At 39.7% G+C, this 20529-nt stretch overlaps 1 protein-coding gene and 1 long non-coding RNA gene across 10 annotated transcripts in view; one reads left to right on the top strand and one right to left on the bottom strand.

Moving 5' to 3' along the window:
• Window positions 1-12102, top strand: part of LOC148641757 (rabphilin-3A-like) — a 73947-nt gene extending 61845 nt beyond the window's left edge. For 8 of the 9 annotated variants that reach the window (XM_088617675.1, XM_088617677.1, XM_088617676.1 and 5 more), the window contains 10 exons: window positions 583-759; window positions 1320-1399; window positions 1748-1822; window positions 2038-2147; window positions 2865-2991; window positions 4481-4537; window positions 4934-5085; window positions 6169-6250; window positions 7099-7195; window positions 7672-12102. In XM_088617675.1, coding sequence (XP_088473801.1) covers window positions 583-759; window positions 1320-1399; window positions 1748-1822; window positions 2038-2147; window positions 2865-2991; window positions 4481-4537; window positions 4934-5085; window positions 6169-6250; window positions 7099-7195; window positions 7672-7802 — 1088 coding nt within the window. In that variant the 3' untranslated portion in view covers window positions 7803-12102. The remainder of the gene's footprint in view (window positions 1-582; window positions 760-1319; window positions 1400-1747; window positions 1823-2037; window positions 2148-2864; window positions 2992-4480; window positions 4538-4933; window positions 5086-6168; window positions 6251-7098; window positions 7196-7671) is intronic. The other variant, XM_088617682.1, reaches the window with a different exon arrangement.
• Window positions 16-14124, bottom strand: LOC148641756 (uncharacterized). Its single transcript, XR_015929703.1, has 3 exons — window positions 13900-14124; window positions 9629-9772; window positions 16-134 (listed from the first exon to the last, which is right to left on the bottom strand). It is a non-coding gene; the product is annotated as an uncharacterized LOC148641756 (long non-coding RNA).
• Window positions 14125-20529: the final 6405 nt, after the last annotated feature.

The raw sequence follows: 20529 nt of genomic DNA, 5'->3' as shown, positions 1-20529 counted from the left end.
ATGTGGATCCATTCAGCCATGATCAAAATGCTGTTTATTCCTCGGGAGGGCTGCAGCACACAGGAGTCAGGGCTGGAAGCACAGGGCACTAGGTAGGATTGCTCCCTGGAGAGGATGCCAGTCTCATGCAGGGCCTGCCAAAACAGGGAAAACAGCCATGGGAAAGTGGAGAAGATGCAAATTCCACACAGAAAGAACTCCAGGAAAAGAACCGAGGAGCTATGAAGCTACGCTGATGACTGCAAGGTCACCGTGCCACCCATAAAACTACAAATGTTTGGATCCAAAAAAGGACCAGAAGTTACCAAAATTCATTGATGCTCAGAGTAATTCCACCCTAGATGGTTTATGATTGAAGTAGAGGCAGACGTTTAGAGCATGATTTGCCATGAAGGCTACAGTGAAGCATCTGCTTGTTTCGTGCTATAGAACTAACCTTCCCCGAAGAACACTACAACTATAATGCCAATATCATTGAAAAAGACAGGTAAAACAAGTAAAAGGCACATCAGTTTGAATTGCATCATCAGTTAATGATAATAATAATTATTGTGTGGCTCGTTCTATGTGTTGTTTTCTCAGCAGGACAGATGGACAGTGCTTACTCCACAGGCACTCAGAGAGATGAGAGGTCTGTTATGCCAGGGAAGGATGAGAAGAGGCAGGCAGCCTCTTACAGCACCCCCCCAGTTCGGCACCAGCAGCCCCCCCCAGAGGAGGATGAGGAAGAGGCCAACAGCTATGATTCTGATGAAGCCAGTAAGATTACATAAAACTGGTCTCCTGTCTGTCCTCCAAGCTTGGCTCCATACTGCGGGTGACTGGGCTTTTTCTTGATTTGGCCCAAAGCTCTGGAATTCTATCCCTAAGAAAATCAGAGAGTCACTTTCCCTGAGCACTTTCAAAACTTAAAACCTTTCTTAGAGGAGCTTTTATGTAGGTAGTTCTTAGTTTGCCCCTTTGTTTTCCTACTGTATTCCAAACCCTTATTGTAGTTGTGTAATTCTGCGGTGTCCTCTCATTGTGTGCTTTCGTAAAGCTCTTTGAGAAGCCACTTTTAATAGTGCTGTATAAAATTAAAATTTGATATTATTATTAATGAATATGAGAAAACTACTTTTAGGCTAAGGGAGCATTTTAAAACCCAAACTTCCTGAAGCATCCTGTGATTCTGGTGCCAACATTACACCCCAATGAGCTGTGTTTTCCCACAGAGATATTTCTTCAGATGACTGACTGAAAAGATAGGACTGTTCGACTGATGTGTGTAATGTCTGAATTGTGAATGATATAATGCCTGTGCTGTGTTCACATTGCAGCAACTCTGGGATCTCTGGAATTCAGCCTTCTTTATGAGCAAGAAAATAGCTCCTTACACTGCACTATCATCAGAGGAAAGGTGAGTTTGGGACAGGGAATCTCAGTTCTTTAAAATCAGAAACTTGCAGTGTTTACTAAAAACTGAGTGTGGGTGTCAGAATGAATCAAGTATTATAGTTGTTATACTGTACGTGCCATATTCTGTGAGAGGAATAACTGCTTTGTTAAGAATTAGAATTAACTACTTCACTTAATGTGAAGGACCAAATCCGTTGTGTACAGTATACACAAACATTGTTTACAGCTGAAAATGCAGCTACAACAAATGAACGGTTTTAGCTGAAGTAAGAAAACAAGAAGAAAAAGAACGGTGTAATTTTAGTTGAATTCAAGGTAAATATCATGATGTCATGATTTGCTCCTGCAGGGGCTGAAGCCAATGGACTCCAATGGGCTGGCAGATCCATACGTCAAGCTGCACCTGTTGCCAGGAGCCAGTAAGGTAAAGGGAGAAAATGCCACCGTCGCACACGTACCTGCCTGCAGGTAGGTATAGCTCAGTGCTCTAGTTTGCTGGACCCACCGGGGACTACTGTACATACTGTACCAGGGGGATAAATGACAATTGGTAATCATCAACTGGTTATAATCACTTGCTTAATTTTATAAGTATAGTACATATAAAAGAAACACATGGCGATTTTTATCCATGTTTAGTCAAACAAGCTGCGGACCAAGACTCTGAGAAACACCCGAAACCCGATGTGGAACGAAACTCTGGTCTACCATGGCATCACTGACGAAGACATGCAGAGAAAGACACTGAGGTAACCATGGCGACCTGTCCCTGCCTGCGAAATAGGGCAGCACAGAGAGCAAATGTGTTTAAAACACAATGGTTTTGCACTGCTGCATTCCCATCTATGATTGTATGTAAATATCCTGTGGAGATTTTTGAGATGTGGAAATTTCTGTTGCCTGAAATATAACCATTTACACCTGCAGGTGGACAACATTCTCACTGTGTGCTCAGTCATCCGCACGATAATCTAGGAGAGCTGTTTAGTCAGTAATAACAATAGGCAAGTGAAGAAGAGACTGCACGCTCTGTGAGCCGAAGTTGTTGTTTTTTACACTTGGTACTGACCGAGGAAACAAGTAGACCATTTTGTATTTCCAGTTTACATTTTTGCTACCTGCATCTGAAACCCCAGATATAGATTTTATATGAATATACTTACATGAAGTATGTATATTTACTTTATTGAAAATATGTATACTGTATTCAGTTGAAAAGGGGAATATTTAATGTTTTCAGGGCACATGTGGTATTCTTTATTGCATTTTATTAACATTGTCTCTCGAGTTATGCCAAACAAAATTGAAAGGAAGCATCTAGCCAGCTAGCATACCAATTTATCATTTGGATAATTCTGCAGTATAGCACTTGTTCTGGACATACTGACAAGAACACCTCTGGGTGTGTGTCTTATTGACTGAACAGGGAATATTAATGGTGTGGCTTTCCATTGTTTTCACTCCAGGATCTCAGTCTGCGATGAAGACAAATTCGGTCACAATGAGTTTATTGGGGAAACACGAGTGTCTCTGAAGAAACTGAAAATCAACCAGAAGAAGAACTTCAATGTGTGTCTGGAGAGAGTCATCCCGGTGAGCTAGGCTGTTTTCTGTAAAGACTGTACAAACAAGACTAGTAGTGTTAGATCCAGAATCTTTCTGTCATCCCGATTTGAAAAAGAATGGGGTTGTGGGAAGGGGTTGCTGTTTTGCACCTCCTGGGTTTTATCTACACATTATACACTTTCTACCGTGGAGATGAGGAATTGAAGGACAGTGACAAAATAAATACAAAGTTGCTTCCTGGCAAGAAATATAGAATAATTTCCAATGAAAAAACACCCCCGATTTTATACATGTGCATGTTGTGTGCACACTGTAAGACTGTAGATGTAATGCTGATTTAGAAAACAATTTCAAATGCCCTTCACTCCCTTTGACGTAAAAAGTGTCAATGGGTGGTTTGGAAGGCAAGAGAGTGTCCTAATATGGAATTTGGACAGACTGGTAAGAGAATGTTCAATGGTTTTCAGAATTCTGTGCTAGAATTCATTCAGTTGGATTCTCACCAAAAGTGTTTTTGACATCAATTGGCATACACCCGCTCACTTTGGTTTAGCAGACTTCTTGATGAATGAGAATACCTTTATTCACTCACACAGATACCTACTATATACACTATATAACCAAACATACTGGGACAACAGACTGCACATTACATCTGTTCATACAGTCAGGAGGGCGTAGGCCCACACTTACGATAAAGCTAAATGTCTGCTGCAGTCCCAAAATGCTAATGACCTCACATGTGTTTTCATTTTGGTCCCTCAGTGCAAGTTTGTAGAGGAGCAAGAGGGCAATGAATTATTGGTCTTGCGGCCTTTGTTCCAACTGATTTTTAATTACTGAAGTGAACATCAGCACCTGGCAAGCTTGGACTGGAAGAGGACTCTTCATTTCCAGATCTTTGTTTTTAGTTTTAGTTTTCCTAGGAACGTAAGGACAGTTACAAAAGAAGCCCATCTAGCTTATTTGGTTGTTAGTAGAGAATTAATCCAAATATCTCATCCAATCTTCTTGAAAGAAGCCAGGGTATCACCTTTAACAACATAGTTGTGGAACTTCGTCCATACTGTACTTCCACTACCCTTTGACTAAAGAAGTGACTCCTCTTCTCAGTTTTAAATGCACCTCATTATTTGAAGTTTACCCAAGTTCTTTATCACATTTCTTTTGCTTCCATCACACAGTACCTGACCATCATAAAACCATCAACGATTTTGGAGCTCTATCTACTTGCTGAGAGCCGCAGAATCCGTAAGCTGTACCCTCCCAGGATATTTCCCAGGGAAGAATATTAGAACCTCTCACTCTCTGCCACAATATATATTGAATATAATATTCAGCATTTTATTATCCACATGAGATCAATACAGAGCTGAAGAGATTGCAACCATGGGTTTATTGTGGAGACTTGGGCATCCCTTAATACACTCAAGATTTATAGCTGCATTAAAATTATTTTTTTATTGTATATACTGTATTTCTTGTATGCATTTTGGTTCTGTTATATCGTTCTCAGATGAAGCGTGCTGGAACAGCAGGCTCCGCCCGTGGCATGGCTCTCTATGAGGAGGAGGTAACTATTGCTCACACCCATTCTGCAGTAGCAGCTAGCAGTTCCACACCAGTTTGTGAGAACATTTTTATAGAGGATTATTAGTTTACATAGTGGGGGCGTACTTAGATCTTTATACACATTTAACGTCGTGACAGAATCAATAATGCATGTACAGTATAAAAAAGACACAGCACTCAGAACTCAGTGTTTGTAATACATACCTGTAGTATTTACCACAGGAGGGGTCAAGGACCATGTTAAGATTACGACTGGGGTTGAGGGTTTGTGTTGGGGTAGGTATTTGAACCTGTTATGTCTTTTGGTCTTAAATGATCGCGAGTGCTGTTCAGTGTGTGTAGCCTATATGACAGTGTTAGCAGTGCAGTGCCCAGGATGTTCTGGTTCTGTGCTCAGGTGAAGGATGGCAGTGAGGTGGAGGAGCGGGGCCGTATCCTGGTGTCTCTCATGTACAGCACACAGCAGGGCCGGCTCATCGTGGGCATCATCCGCTGTGTCCACCTGGCAGCTATGGATGCCAACGGATACTCTGACCCCTTCGTCAAAATGTATGATCCCTGGATATGCCTTTTCTTTTTTAAAATATTGTGCTAGGTAATTACCAGTCCAGTATGGGAGCCAGGACAGGGCATCACAGACAAGGATGTTGTGCACAAGGGAGCATTTTGCCCGGCCACCCTTAATGCTCTGCCTGCAAAAAACATATTTTATTTCACAGAGCATTTTACTGGATGTATAAATAATTCAATCTTATGATCTCTTTTAAAAAACATGCTATACGGTATACAACAGGTCTCCCAGAGTTGCCTTCTTGTGGGCGACAATCCTGTAGATTTTGCTGGTCTCTTTAAATCAGCAGCAGCTAAGAGCTTTTGCATAAGGTTTAACTTGGTCCAGTTATGCCTTAATTCAACTAATTTAACCCTTGTCCAAAGGTTTTTGTAGTTATGATGGTTTCAAGAGACACAAGTGTGTATATTAAATACTGCAAGGTTTCAAGCAAGGAATCACTATGAATTATGGCTAAGGGAATTTATGAAATGCAGTGCTTGTTTATATCAAACTGATTTGATTTGCCTTATTAACTTGTTACATTTATAGCATCCAGGCCTTGTAATTTGACTGCTTTGGTAATTTACACCAAGCATCATCTTAACAGCGATGAGCAAAATTAACAAATCACATGGAAAACCTATCCAATTATTAACATTATTATGTTACTCCACTTCTCACGTGAGCCAACAGATTGTGATCCTTGCGAACTGGAATTGGGCACGCGTGGCCTGTGATAATTCAGCGGTTTAGTGGATTGGCAATGAGCAGTCTGCAGGAGGGAGGGACTTTCCCCTCTGTGACAAGTTCGGCGACGAGGAAGATGGTCCTAGGAACCCCTGCCTTCTGCCGTAGAGGTGCACTGAGTAGTACATACTGTACATGTCCCTTTACACTACACTGGAGAGTCACGTCTGTGCTCTTCTGGGGCAATGGATTGTTCACAAGCACATGACAGAGATGGGGACAAGCTTGGATATTGATGCAGCTAGGAATGGTACAGACAGATGTATCAATCAGGACCACGACTCAGGTGTACTTGAATGATTTTTTTTTCCATCTTTCCCATTCTGTTCTAGCTGTCTAAAGCCAGACATGGGGAAAAAAGCCAAATATAAAACCCAGATTAAGAAGAAGACTCTGAACCCAGAATTCAACGAGGTGATCTGAAATTTTATTTTCCAGTTACAAAATGAAAATGCATGTTTTTTTCCCCCACTAATGACACTTTTGTGCCAATTTCATTTAAGCAATGATTTTGCCAGATCAGAACACCTGCTTGTATTTTACTTCTTGACAGAGTGAAAAATTGAAAATCTCTCTTGGTATTTTAGCTGTGAGTACTGTAAACTCTATCCAGGAGCCTCAGAAGAAATCATCCGAGTTTGGCTTATGAAATACTAGAAGCATTTCTGTATACATTTAAATTGATACAATAATTCAATATTATTGTATTAATAAATCATTAATACAATAATAAATACTCAAACAGTATACAGTAAATGCATGATGACATTGGCTTTTAGCTTTGTATTCTGAAACAAAGGGGTATGCATTCATTAAAAGCTGTCAATGAAATAGTGTTAATTTCCTATTACAACAAACATCTAAAATGTTATATTTTATTACATATTTGTATTTTAGGATCCCTTGAGTTGTTAGTCTTTGGACAGTTTTTTAGAATCACCCATAAGTAGGCTATAAGGGTACACGAGTTTCTGAATTCCACTTGGGTGCCTGTGACTTTGCAGGGACACGCCAATTTATGATTCCTTAAATTGGCGTTCGCTCACTTGTAATGCAAGCGGAGCTTGTGTGGTTTCAGATCGGGAAAGGCACTGACACTGGAGGAGGCAGTGCACTGCTCCTCATTCTCCACATGGCTTTTTCAACAGTGAAAACTGAGGAAGGACATCAAATAGAAATGAAGAGACATTTTTTGTTAAGAAAAAAAGGTGACAATATGAAGATTTGTTTCCCCCCCACAAACCGATGTTGTTGTGTTTCAGGAATTCTCCTATGAAATCAAACACAGCGAACTGGCAAAGAAATCCCTTGATATCTCCGTGTGGGATTATGACATTGGAAAATCAAATGATTACATTGGTAAGTGCAGGAGCTCTCTGCCGCCACCGAGCCGGTGTTTTCCAGACCGTTTACTACCAAACAGCCCATACAGATACAGCTCACCATCTCGGGGAAAAAACCACCCTTTAATACCTCACACTGATGATCAGTACCAAATGATCGGTCTAAGATCTTATCCAAATGACGGCACCCCTACAGCATCCCCAGTCTCCATAAGTGGGCACTGGATTTGAAATTCAGGTTCAGAAGGAAGAGCGCCACCTACTGGTCCACCAGCACAACAGCAGCCACATGGCTTTTCTTAATGCAACTCCAGACCTAGAGAGCTTAAGACAACAGGCTACAATTGGTCATGCAACCTTAGCATCTCCCCTTGGGCACCTCGTCTCCACCCACTTAGCCCAATCCGAATAGTCACTATACTGTAAGATGATTTATCACTGTGCTGTGCTTCTCATATCTCTGTATTACCAAGACGCCTGTCTTCTGCACAGGTGGCTGCCAGCTGGGAATCACAGCTAAAGGAGAGCGTCTGAAGCACTGGTATGAGTGCCTCAAGAACAAAGACAAGAAGATCGAGCGCTGGCACACCCTGCTGAATGAGAACCACGTCTCTAGCGATTAGGAAGCCCTGCATGCCTCCTCAGTTTCTCCAGACTTGTTGTTTTCCTGTCTTCCAGCACGCTGGCTAATGTTTCTGTCTGCTCAAACCTTTCCATTTCTTGCTGGGTCCCTTCACACTTGATAAACTTCACTGTAAAGAAAGATGTCGCCACCCTCCCAGTGTTAAGTAGTTGGTGCATAAAGGTTTAACCATGTTTCATGTATGGATAATTTGTGATTAGAAGTGAAGGTTCCTCTTATTCCTTTAGTGAAAGGGTTGTGTAAAGCTTTTTAGTCCTTTCGCCACAATATTTTGTTAGAAATCTGGGGGTGAACTGGGGTCACGAACTTTGCATTTTAGCCCAAATAAAGAGTTTAAATAAACATTGCAGAAGCATTACAGCTAGAAATTATGCCTTCCTAACAAAAAAAAATCACATTATTTTGCTATTATTTCTAGATAATAGATAAATGTACTGTTTAGTTTCTCCATTGTAAATACGTTTAAAATTTATGAAACTTTACACAGGCTGGCAGTTGGCACAATGAACTGATGCTCTTTCTGTTCAGTCAGAAGGGGTCAGGAAACCCTCTCATTATTTCGTATCCCAATTTTTTATTGCCTAACCAGTGTGTCATGGATATTCTGTCAGTGATCCGGCTGTATAGTTTAACTGTTTGTTTTCTGCGATTCACCAGAAAGGAGAAGTAAAAGAGTTTAACAGCTATGATGAAGCAGCAGAGCCAGGCCCATGAGTGTTCACTCTTCACTCAGACAGTAAAGCCACAAACACAGGACTGGATTGGGATGGAGACATGAGAGGTAGAACAGCTGACTCACTCTAGGTCCCAGTTCATGTTCAAGGGGGTTCGCTCGGGCTTCCTCTCCCTCTAGTGTTTGCTGGCTGCATTAAACTACCCCAGGGAGTACAAGTGGAGTTTATTCTTGGGAGAGGGGTAGCTCTCATGACTACTGCGCTGGCTGCAGTGCTCTGCCTCTTATTGGTCAACTTTTCCAATGTTGGGGAGTAAGGGTGGCCCACCCTGGTGCTCGGGAGCTGAGGCTCAGCGGGGTTACCGGTCCCCCTTGAAAAAAAAACTATTTGCAAAGATCTGGGGTACACGGTTTGATCAGTTTGTTAAATTAACTGCTTTAAGAGCCTAGTGTTTTAGGATTATTTGAGATGAACAGGGCTATTTAAATGCATTTAGTTATAGTATTTCTTGAGAACTACAAGTGCTTGAGGGCTCAAAATGAAATTGTTTCAAGTATTTAGAAATGTATCATTTAAGGGTGACCTATAATAATGGTTGCAGTGTGGCTCTCAAGGACCGGAGATCTGTAACCCTACTCTGATGGAGGAATCTTAATAGAATAACAACCACCGTCAGTCAATTCAGTTCATGTTATTTATTATTCTGAAACTGCTTTCCTTTCTATCCTACATCATCCACCTCAGAGGAATACATAGTTTAAATATGCCAATTATCACCTTTACCATATTGGAATATGTTCCAATGATCGTATTCAACTTAGTGCTGAAGGCTCATACCAGTACGGTAGGCAAGAGAACTGTGCACACCCTCCCCTGAAACACTCACTTTCAGAGCAGGTCACCCTTTGCACACTGTTTGACTCTGCAGAGGCCTGATTCAGCTCTCATGCTGCACACTGATTTTGGCACCACCGATGCCAGGAGTTTAACATTTATTGCACTAAACACTGGAGTCTTGTGAGTAAAAGACGGCAAGGAGAAGCTAGAAAAATCTTAAGCTAACAGGGATACCCAAACTAACTGACCAGGATTCCCCAAGCATTTGGTGAGCAGGTAACGATGTAGGACTGACCTTTGGTCCTCTCGGCCGTGGCTAAATGGCTGCAGGCCCACTGTGATGTCAGTGAGGGATGCCACGCCCCCGACTGGTCCACCTCTCCTGTCTGGCACTGTGGAGCTCTATGGGTACGAGTACATCTGCCAGTCATCACTCTCCCTATTTGAAAGAGCACACAGTGTTGAGAGAAGTTTTGTGAACCCCCTAGGATGGTTCATATTCCTGTATATTTAACACCTGCAAATTGTGATTTTGTCGGTGATGGCAAACTATCCAACAAAACAGCCCCAAAGCTTGCTTCTTGTAACACCATGCTTGACTGTCAGGGTGAGATTCTGCAGTGCTACCTTAATTCCCATAAATGTGTTAGGGGTTCAAATTTTTTTTTATACCACATGATGTATGAGAAAAAAGTTATTTACATATAAAAAATGAATATATTTTGGAAGCAATTAACTGGTACTTACAGTAGCCTACAGTACATGTTAATATATATTTAAAAAATGCTTTTGGGGAAGAAGGTGGGAAAAGTTGTCAATTCACTATTATGTTTAACAGATCCTGTTCCTCTCCACGTCAAAACAATCTTCACATTAACATTCTGAAGGTGCCAACGTTGGAAAAGGCCAGTTTTATTGTGCTTTTTAAATAGCCAGTGTTTTCCTTGCTAGTTCCAGGATTCGCACACGATCGTTCTGACCGAGATCACTGCGGTAGAATGAGACGGCTCTGAACCCGTTCTGAAGCGTATCCAGAATAAGCAGTCCCTCAGAAATTAATGTTCTGCTCATTTTGCATGAAATCTGTTGATGGGCAGCTGGCTTCTATTATCTTGTGCTCAGAGCATTCATGCAGTAGCCCTTAATAGAGCGAAGGCTTTCACCCGTCCCTCTCTTGACATAATCTAGATGCTTTTGGCGTGCTATATATAGGCGAGTACTGCATATCAATGAAAGCACACACTGTACAATGGAATGACCTCAGACTTTATATTACAATTTGCAAGTTCTACAAACCCTATGCATGATATGTCTTGTAGACCATAATGTGGACATCTTATGTTAATCCTGCATTTCTTTTTGTGTGATATTTCTTGATGTGTCTTGTATCTACCTTCTAAATCCTTAAACCAGTTTTTCCTTTTCTTTGAAAGAGAAGGCACTGGTGACAGATTCTTGTATTGAGTGCACAGTGTTTGAAGGGATTGAGTGTAATAAAACTTTAGAACCTTAAGAAAAAGGAACTGAAAATTGAAAATACAATTTGTCATGGCTTGTATAGCCTCCATCTTTGTGGTCAGATCACTGTATTTTGTCCTCCTAAGCAATTTCACGTGCCAGCATGAAGGATGTAGATGAAGAGTTGTCCGGCTCAGAAGTGTCCAGCGCTGGTCCAGGAGAGCCATACTTCTGCATGTCTTGTATTAAATGGTCAGTTCAGCAGGAAATGAAGTCCATTAGACAGTGTGGCTTTCCTTGCCTAGGGCCGGATGCTCCTGGTCTAACTTCTTATAGCATAGAAATGAGAAATGTACCTAGCCAAGTACATGAAAGGAAAAGTGTACAGAAAGGGTTGGACTGCAGATTCCTCATTAAATATCAAGGCAAATATAATGGCAGTTAAAAAAATACTTTTATCAGTTAAAATAATATTATATTTCAAGCTTTTTATTTTCTGTACAACTTTTTCACTACAAAACTTTACATGAGCCTTGACCTGTAGTACATTATTTGTTGATGTTATACACCTGTCCATAATAGATAAGCTTAAAGCATCAATTTAAGAATGATAGAAATGTTAATGTTTCTCACTATCTATATCTGTGGAGGTTTTTAACCAGCCAGCAACTGGTGTGCCTATACCTTAATTAGTTACAAATTTGGTCCATTTAATTGAAGCAGTTTTATGCCCATTTTGCAAGTTCAGAATGAACACCAGAGTGTTTATTTGCAAAGATGGCTGATTAATCTCTGTGTGTGATAAATTTACATGTATCACAGACGGATTGATCATTTTTGCAAATTCTCTTTTTTTCTAGAGATATAATTTTTCCTATTGTCTATACAGGAGCTACTGTATTATTATTAGCATCATCATCATCATCTGAAACCGTAATTGGTGAAATATCATGCTCTGTTTCTGTTCATTCTACCTTGTTTAATTCTCAGGGTACTGACAAATGAGTCATTAAGGGAAAGATTTGTGCACTCAGCTACGAAAATGGATTCATTCACCAGTGCTTTTAGTCTTTTCCTTCAATTTCCTTTAGTTGATAATATTATAACAGTGTTAGTTTATCTGTTATTCATTTTCATGCAATTGTTTGAATTAACATTTGATTTTCTCTTATTGTAAATAAGTAGTGCATGCACTGAGGAATATATCCTATAATGTTTGCAATTGGATTAGCATGTAAAGATTTTTCTTTATGACCACTATGGTTTACACATACTTGTGGAAAATAAAAATAAAAAACTGAAGGAACTGTATTGATGTGAATCTGTTTTCCTTTGCATGAATTATTTTAACTGTCAGATGACCAGGAATTATAGTTTCTCAGAATATTTTTGTTGTAACTCATGGTTACTTGTGCAGTGAAGTCCAGATTTTAATTTTGATATGTACAGGAAGTATAAAAATCTTCATAAAATATCATGTGGTAGGATCGGTCCATACTCTTTTTAAGCATGAGTTGAACTCACTGTAATTCTGTAATCTCTGTCAAACGCTTCCTGTAATTCTGTAATCTCTGACAAAAGCTTCTTACATCACTCTCTCACTAATACTAAAGCAGAAATCAGAACTGCTACTCTTACAGCACAGCCCTTAAGTGCTTTCAAGATTTTGCAGTAATCTTCTGCATCAAACCCTTAATGCACAAGTTAAGTCTTAAAAAGCCTAATGAAATTTGATTTCACATGTGATACTATGTTGGTTCAGCAAACAAAGAGGTCTCTAACATTGCTGTCTATTTCGGGTTTTTTTATTTCACTTACACACATTTTTATAGGAAACATGCTAGTAAATATTTAAAATCTATGCAAGAGTCAGCTGTAGTGTCAAGTGGAATGGCAGCATAGCTACCTGTCCGCTCCATGGTCCTGAGGTGGTGTTTGGTGTCTATCGTATTGGTGTGTTCTCCTGGTATTTATGCGTCATATTACTGGTTACTTGACTCCCAAAAGATAACACCCTGGCTGGTCTTGGTTATTGTAAATCATGCCTTCTCCGAGAGCCGTGCGAGTTTAATGCTGGATTACGCTTTCATTTGTACAGCCTTAACCTGGACAAGTAGCATGCACTTTTCTTTACTTTTGCTATCAGTTTTAAAGGAACTTCATCTTTGCTGCCACCACACAGGGGTTAAGCTAAATTTCATCATGCTTGATAAAACAAGGTGGTGGTCTCTGCAGAAGTGAGCTATGAGTTACCAACTGAAACAGTATGTGTGGAACATGAATAATTGCTATTGATCTGTGTGTTTTTACATGAGATATGCATGGTACCTATTAGTCCAGTTGATAGGGCTGTATACACATGGTTTGTTTTCAAGCTGCACCACCAGAAATAAAATGCAGAAACAGACAAGGAGCAACCAGCAGTTGTTGTTTGGCTGGCAGGTTGAAACGTGTGACTCTTGTAAAGATCAGCCTCAAGTTCAAAGATCCACATGCCATTGTTCAAGAAACAGCCAGACAAGATCTTCAGATCAATTAGCTACACTAAATCAGCCAGAAGGGATCAGGAGATTGAGATTATGATGTTCAATAAAATGTGCTATATAAAACAAGTAAAAAGTAAGAAATACTTTTATTGAGAAATTTTAGAGAGAATTAAAAGTACTGGTCTATGTATAGTAAGAAAATCAATACATACTGTGCACAAGGATGATGTGATCAAGAAACCTTTGAGTAAATAATCGCCCCCCAGCGTGTGCATTTGCTTTCAACAAAAACAACATTTTTAAATCGTTTTTCAAAATATTGCGAATACAATTGGTCTACAATATCATCCAAACACGACTTTAAGATTGTTTTCACTGCAGTGAAACTATTTTGTAATAAACAATTTACCAGCAAAATCAAAACATCACATACTATACATCGCAAAACACGAGGCAACCTGAGCTTTTCAGAACTGTTTCACAACTACATACATCAGCATAAAGCACATAAACTTTTCTATAGTTACAGTCTCGCGTTAAAATATATCTATAATTAATCGGTTCTCCAAATAAATACAGCGCAAACGCAAAAATTCGATAAAATACATAAACAACATTTTACCTTACTTGAGAAAGTGCTTTCGTTGGAATTTTTTACCATGAAAATTGACGAGTTTACAAAACATCCCACAACAAAGATGTTTGCTAAAGCCCTGCATGTTCAAATCGACCGGCCTAAAAAAAAAAGCTATTCTGATAGGTAAAAAATAGCCGTCATTCAGCGAATTCTGACCATTCAGAAACCTAAACCCACCTCTCTATAGCATGCATGCGTGTTTGTTTTTATTTTCCTAAACTTGTTTATTGTGAGTGGTGTATAAGGCCATAAATACCAGAATATTGCACACACAAAAAAACACTTTTTTGAAAACTGCATACATTATAAGAAGCCGTTCTAGGTCTGGTAGTATTGAAATACTACAGTAAACATGTCTTCTTTTTATTTTTTTATTATTTTACATTTTTTGGAAGGCTGAGAAAACCAATTCATGTCCTGTCTTCATACAAATCATGCAGATTTTTATACTTGTTCAGTCACTTTCAATTTTTTTCCATGGTAGTATACATTTTACTGTGTGTACTGAGAAAGACATATAGAAGACTGTACAGTATATAGAATCTGAAGGTTCAAATGGGATGTCGAAGGAGGTCTCTATAATCCTAGACCCCCACCCAGGCCTGTACTGTGTGTAGTGGCCAAGATAATTCAAGACATTGAAAAGTACATTGATTCCAGAAGGGCACCAACATCGGGGAAGGGAGGTATAATTAAGGAAAACAATGAACACTCTAATGATTCGTAGGCTTTTCTCAAATTAGTTGACAAAGATATTCTCATTAGAGAATAACTTCATACTTCAAAGTTAAAAAAAAGTATGGCATAGTATCTAATTACAGCTTAACAGAACACAATTATTAATGCATATTAAGTAAATTTTCTTTCATCTTCCTAATTATCTTGCAAGTTCTGCTGCTTTTTCTCAACTTTGACCTCTTCCTGACACCTGGCAGGTCCCACAGCTGCAGGTACATGTTTTGGGACACAAAGTCCTTGGCAAAACTATCTTCTCGCAGGCAAGAGAAAAAAATCATACCTTCTGATTCTTCAACCACAGGAAAGACAGAACATTTGATTAACACAGACCTCCCATTAAGTATTAACATCTCTCCATACAGTTTAGTCTCTATGTACAATATAGCATCAATTCTCAGACTACAATGAACCTTTACACAGGTAATTTAAATCTTTTCAGTTTTCATGTTGGTAATTTTCAAACTGTAAGAAACAGGAGTTTTACCCATACAGTATATAAAACCCATGGAAAAATGTAATTTAAAATCATTCTTCTTTTTTGATTTAAGAGCATTTATTGTACTTAATGGTATAGCAGAATATGACTGATCAATAATCTCACTTGTGGCTGTGAGCTTGTATTCCAGAGTTTTTGCTGCTCTCTGTTCAATATTTCACGCAGCTGCTTTCCAAAGCAGAGCATGTGGTGACATGGCAGGAGCACGACAATTTGATGACAGTAATTTAATTGCTTTTACTTTTTCCCCAGGAGCAACTGAAGTACTTCAATACAAAATTGGTTTAATTCAAAACTGACAATGGTACAAAAATAATCATATTACTCTTGTTCTCTGCTTTATCCTGTTTTTTTCACAGTTGCCTGCTGCAGCTTTTCAATGTTGCACTGAGCTCTAAAGAATCTGTAGGCTGAAGTGAGAGATATCCTCAACAAAGAATCCTCAAAAAACACAGGCAATCCTACATACAGCAAGATGTCATTTAGCTTGTCTTACTCATTTGACTAATGGACTCTTTTGGTCCTTAATGATTCAGTTAGCCCTATTTTGATGCCACAGATTCACTGGTAAAGATGGAAGTTTGCTGCAGACCCTGGGTAAGAATGTCTTTCTAGTTTTTATTATGAATGCTCCTTAACTGCTTTTTGCTTGAGTCCCCCAGTCCTTGTCACCTTGTCTCTGTTCCAGGCGAAGAAGATTCAAGTTGCTTAACATGTCTGAGTCTAGAAGAGCGCAGTGGTCCAGTGGTAAGCATGGCTGCCTTGCAGTCCTGGGGCCCTGGCTTCAATTCTGGACCTGAGTTGCTATCTTTACATGGGTTTCCCCTGGGTGCTCTGGTTTCCTCCCACAATCCAAAGACACATTGGTACGTTAATTGGCTCGCGGGAAAATTGGCGCTGGTGTGAGATTGTGTTTCTGTCTGTGTGCCCTGTGATGGACCCCAGGGGGTTTCCTGTTTTGCACGCATTGCTTCCCAAGACACGTTCTGGCTCCCCAGCAACCCTGAACTGGAATAAGTGGTTAGAAAGTATATGGGTGTATGCCATCTTACGAAGGTATGACTATGATTCCTCTCCTTATTATAGTCGCTATTCTATGAAAAAAGTGTCTTTAAGAGACAGTCACATACTAAGGAGAAGAAAGCATGTTAAAAATGAAACACACCTGGGCTAAACGTGCTGCCAGTATTTTACTTAGCACTTTCATATTGACATTTAGTAAGCTGATGGGTCTATTCCTCAATGCCTGGGTTCAGGCGCTCTCCTTTCTCCAGGTCTGCGTCTGGGTCTCATTCAGAGGCAATGTTCCAGATTAATTTTATCCCCCTTTATTTGCATACTGAGGGTTTCGGGGGTCCATTTTCAAAAGAACATGACTGCATTGTTTCCTTTAATATTCTTTCTTAGCCCCAGGAATCTCAGATTTTTTGGCCAGCTGCTGTTTTCCCAGTCTTACAGAGGATCCAGTGTCCTGTGCAGGTCTGCCTCAAACACTAATACTCTCCTGCCTGCTGTCACACTGCTGTTTCCATGTCTGAGGCTCACTGAGCCACCTCCTCCACTCTCTTCGTCAAGTCCATTTTGCTGGATGTAGCAGTAACAGGTTCTGGAATTGCTGCAAGCTTAGAGTCAAGCATTTCGGCGAAGTTTGTTGTTACCTTATCGACAAATACAATTTCCTGGGACAATCACACATCTTCTTATTTGACATCGAGTCCTTCTTGTCCTCTTTGTTTGGTTCTGGGAGAGCAGATTTTATCCATAGTAATCGACAAATGACATTATTCCATTGTGAAAGTGTCACGTTCATGTTTTGTGTTAAAAAGTATATCTAATTTGCTACTGTACATCCAGCAAGGAGCTCTGCAGAAATATATCCATCTCCTCTCAGTGCATAGCCACACACCAGAAACTTGAAAAAAAAAAGAATCAGTTTTAACGCCATAGCTAGTTAATTCCCTATAGATCTTCTAAAATCTATTTTCTGTATGTGTGCTTAGAGTTTCAACTAGACACTACAGTATTTGCAACTCTGTAAAATTGTCCACACATCCTCTTTGCAACATTAATGTAACCAGTGTCTGTTGTTGCTGAAAGTTTTAAAAGACAGTCAAACAGTCAAGGTGCAGGTGGTGGTTCTAAGTAAACCTGCGAATCTGTATTTACATTTTTCACTCTGTCATAGCTTATCTGTCAGTGACAGTTAAAGTTAAGGTTGGCTTCTGCATTGGAAAGTATGCAGGCCTGTGATTTATTCTGCAGCACTGATGTAAGCCTTAGGGGGACAGTAAAATGCTATAAATGTGCCTTGAAAGAATGTGGAAAATAAGAGCTTTGTTTTATTTATCGTTTTCACAAATCAATTTGATGACCTTTGGCTTAATTTGCACCTACAGATTATTATATTATTTAGCAAATAGCCCTGATGCAAGGCTACTGCACTTGCTTTGAAAAATTTAGTGAAGTATCACAATGCTGTCAGTACGATTATTCAGTACAATAAGCAGAATTATATAAGGAAGGAAATCTTACATCATTTATTAGTCGTCCCTTGAATTCTGAGGCAGATGAGACCAATATGGGACCTGCACACTATCTGGTAGGTGGGGTAGGGTTTCTTCTGGGAGATTTGTGATCATGTGCTGTGCAATCTTGTCAGGGCGAGCTATCTTCAATGTTCTCCCTTATTCTGATACCCCAAGGTCAATCAAGTCTTAGTTTCGATTGTTGTGATATTTGTATGATTGTATGCATAAATAAAAAGATGGGGTGTCAGTTTTGCCCATTGGGCACATGAAAAGTATACAGTATGTCAGTTTTGTGGCAGAAAGAATACAAAGTTTTGAGTGTATCTCTCTTTTGAGGCAGAAGGGATATGCACTCAGATACCAGAGGACAACAGAGATTTTCCACTATAAACCTCAGGTTTCCTACCCTGGGAAGAAAGAGTTAACTTTAAAGAATGAGCTGCCCTTGTGTGCCCTGCAAAGTGGTGACATGGAAGAAAACTTTGTGACAGTCAGGAGATGGTTAGAGTGTCGCTCTGGCCAGAAAATGAGAAAAGGATCTCTCAGTTCCTCTCCAGACACGCCATCGTGCACTCTGGACTTTGGATAATTCTGCTGTAATTAAACATTACAGATGCACTGCCTATGCTATTTGTGTCCAGCTGGAGGAAAGGTTATTGCTTCTTTATGGCTACTGGAAGCCTTTAATGTTTTCCTCCTTGTTGTGTGCGATATGAGTTATCACAAGACACCACACTGTAATAAGGAAGGAAGCAAGGAATGAGCAAAAAGGGGTAACGTCAGTACAGAGTGTAGACAGGGACTCTTCAGACTTTTTTTAATTAAAGTGCAAACATTATATTCCATGGATTGGTGTATGTTTTTAGAAGAATGAGGATATAGGTTTGGGATATTGATGAAGTGTTTATGGTGAATTTATTATTCATGATGGACTGTGACAACCAAAGCAGCCTTTGACTTTCGCAAGTACTGAGTCACCTCGCGTAGATACAGCATGACTGCTACATTCTCGTTAACGAGGCAGATGATTGGGCCCAGGTGATGAGGTGATTTCACACGTTGAATGTCAAGAAGGGGAAAATCAAGAAAAACATCACAGAAACAAACATTGGTGCCGTGCACATAAAGAGAATACCTTTGTACCCATGTTGTGCTGTAGGCTGGACCTAATTTAGACTTGCCCCTCTAGGCAGGTTTGTGTAGACCACCCTAATTTGTAGCAGGTGCAAGTGTAATGATGTAGGCAGGAGGCTATTCTTCTTGTCATTACAGCTCCACTGCTTGTGATTGATGGCTACCTGACTCCATGGTACTGCATTGATCAGATTCTGGGGCCTCATTTTCTGTATGTCCCACAGGCACATCCTGATGTAACATCATTCGAGCAGTATACTTCTTATGTATCATGGATGGATGGATTTCTCATGAGATGAGAAGTTAGAAATTGTACTGTGGACGCTTATGACTTGAGATGACCGTTTGTGGAATGAGCTGGGACAATATGTGGTATGTAAGAGACCAAAGAACATGCCTGACACGACTCTATGAGAAGAATGGAACAAAATCCAGCAAAACAAGATATGCAACCTGGTGCAAATTATGCATGACAATGGTATGAATTACATTGCACCCCACAGTGGTCACATACTCTAGACCCTGTCTGATGTCATATAATAATAATAATAATAATAATATAATACTAAAATAGTATTCTACTTCATAAAAAGTATCAATAAAACAACATAATGTAAAATGTATACTGTGTGCAACAAACTGAAACAAACTCAGCATGACATTCTTTAAGAACCATCTTGTAGGATTCCTGGAATACTAAGGAATTGGAAACCCAAGGAGCAAGATGGGCCAAATAACCTTCTCACGTTTGTATTTTTTCTTATGTTCTTATATTACAGACATAGGATCTCCTTCTCAGAGCAATATTAACAAAGACCCAGGCTCAGATTTACAGCACAACTGGATTGTGACTGGGATCACAGGAAAACGGATCTGACTCTGTAACAGAGATGTGCAACGCAATCTTTACAGGACCCCAGGAAAAATCAAAAAGCCACTACAAAATCTGAAAGCCACACTCTTGAAAAAGCAGTGCCAATGAGACAAGTTCTAAAGAGCAAACCTGAAATCACTAAAGCACAGGAAGTGAGAAGAGAAATGCCAGTCAAAAAATTAACATGAGTCAGTGTTACAACACACTGCAGCATCATGGATTTTACATATTCTGTTTATCTAGAAAAAAACATACACATGCAAGAGAAGTGGAAATCATAAAAGCTAAAAAAAGGGGTCAGATTTATAGCTGCACCTTTGCAATGACCAAGTTAAAAAGGAGTGAAAATACTTTCATGCTCTGTGCCATATAGAGTTCTGAGTAAAGCATTCCTCTCTGGCAGTTTGCTCTCAGCAGTCTGCTCTCAGCAGTCTCCCACAGAACAGATCATTTTCTTGAGGGCCACCTTGCATATGTCACCTATGCCTAATGTAAACAGTTCCAAGTTCTGGGATGAATACATGTCAAATCTCGAAGATGGACTGAACCTTCAAAGACTTTGTACATGATTTTAGGCACACATTAACAAACTGACAATCTGTTCTGAGACTGGATGCAAAATTATTTGGGGGTTAACACGTAAGTGGCACCTTGATCAGTCAGCAGATTGTGATCTGTTTAGTGTGTTTGTAAGATCAAGTAAACTACCCACAAGGTTTATGTGTCAAACTTACACAAGATGCATAACTCTATATATAACTACTGTATGTATAGTGCGACTGGGCAGGCTTTTGTGCACATCTGTCTTGAGTTATCTTAGAATCGACTGTAAGGATTAAGAGGGA

Source organism: Lepisosteus platostomus, chromosome 24, assembly GCF_059453375.1.
Source record: "Lepisosteus platostomus isolate fLepPlt1 chromosome 24, fLepPlt1.hap1, whole genome shotgun sequence".
Classification (NCBI taxonomy): domain Eukaryota; kingdom Metazoa; phylum Chordata; class Actinopteri; order Semionotiformes; family Lepisosteidae; genus Lepisosteus; species Lepisosteus platostomus.
This window is presented reverse-complemented; position numbering and strand designations above follow the sequence as displayed.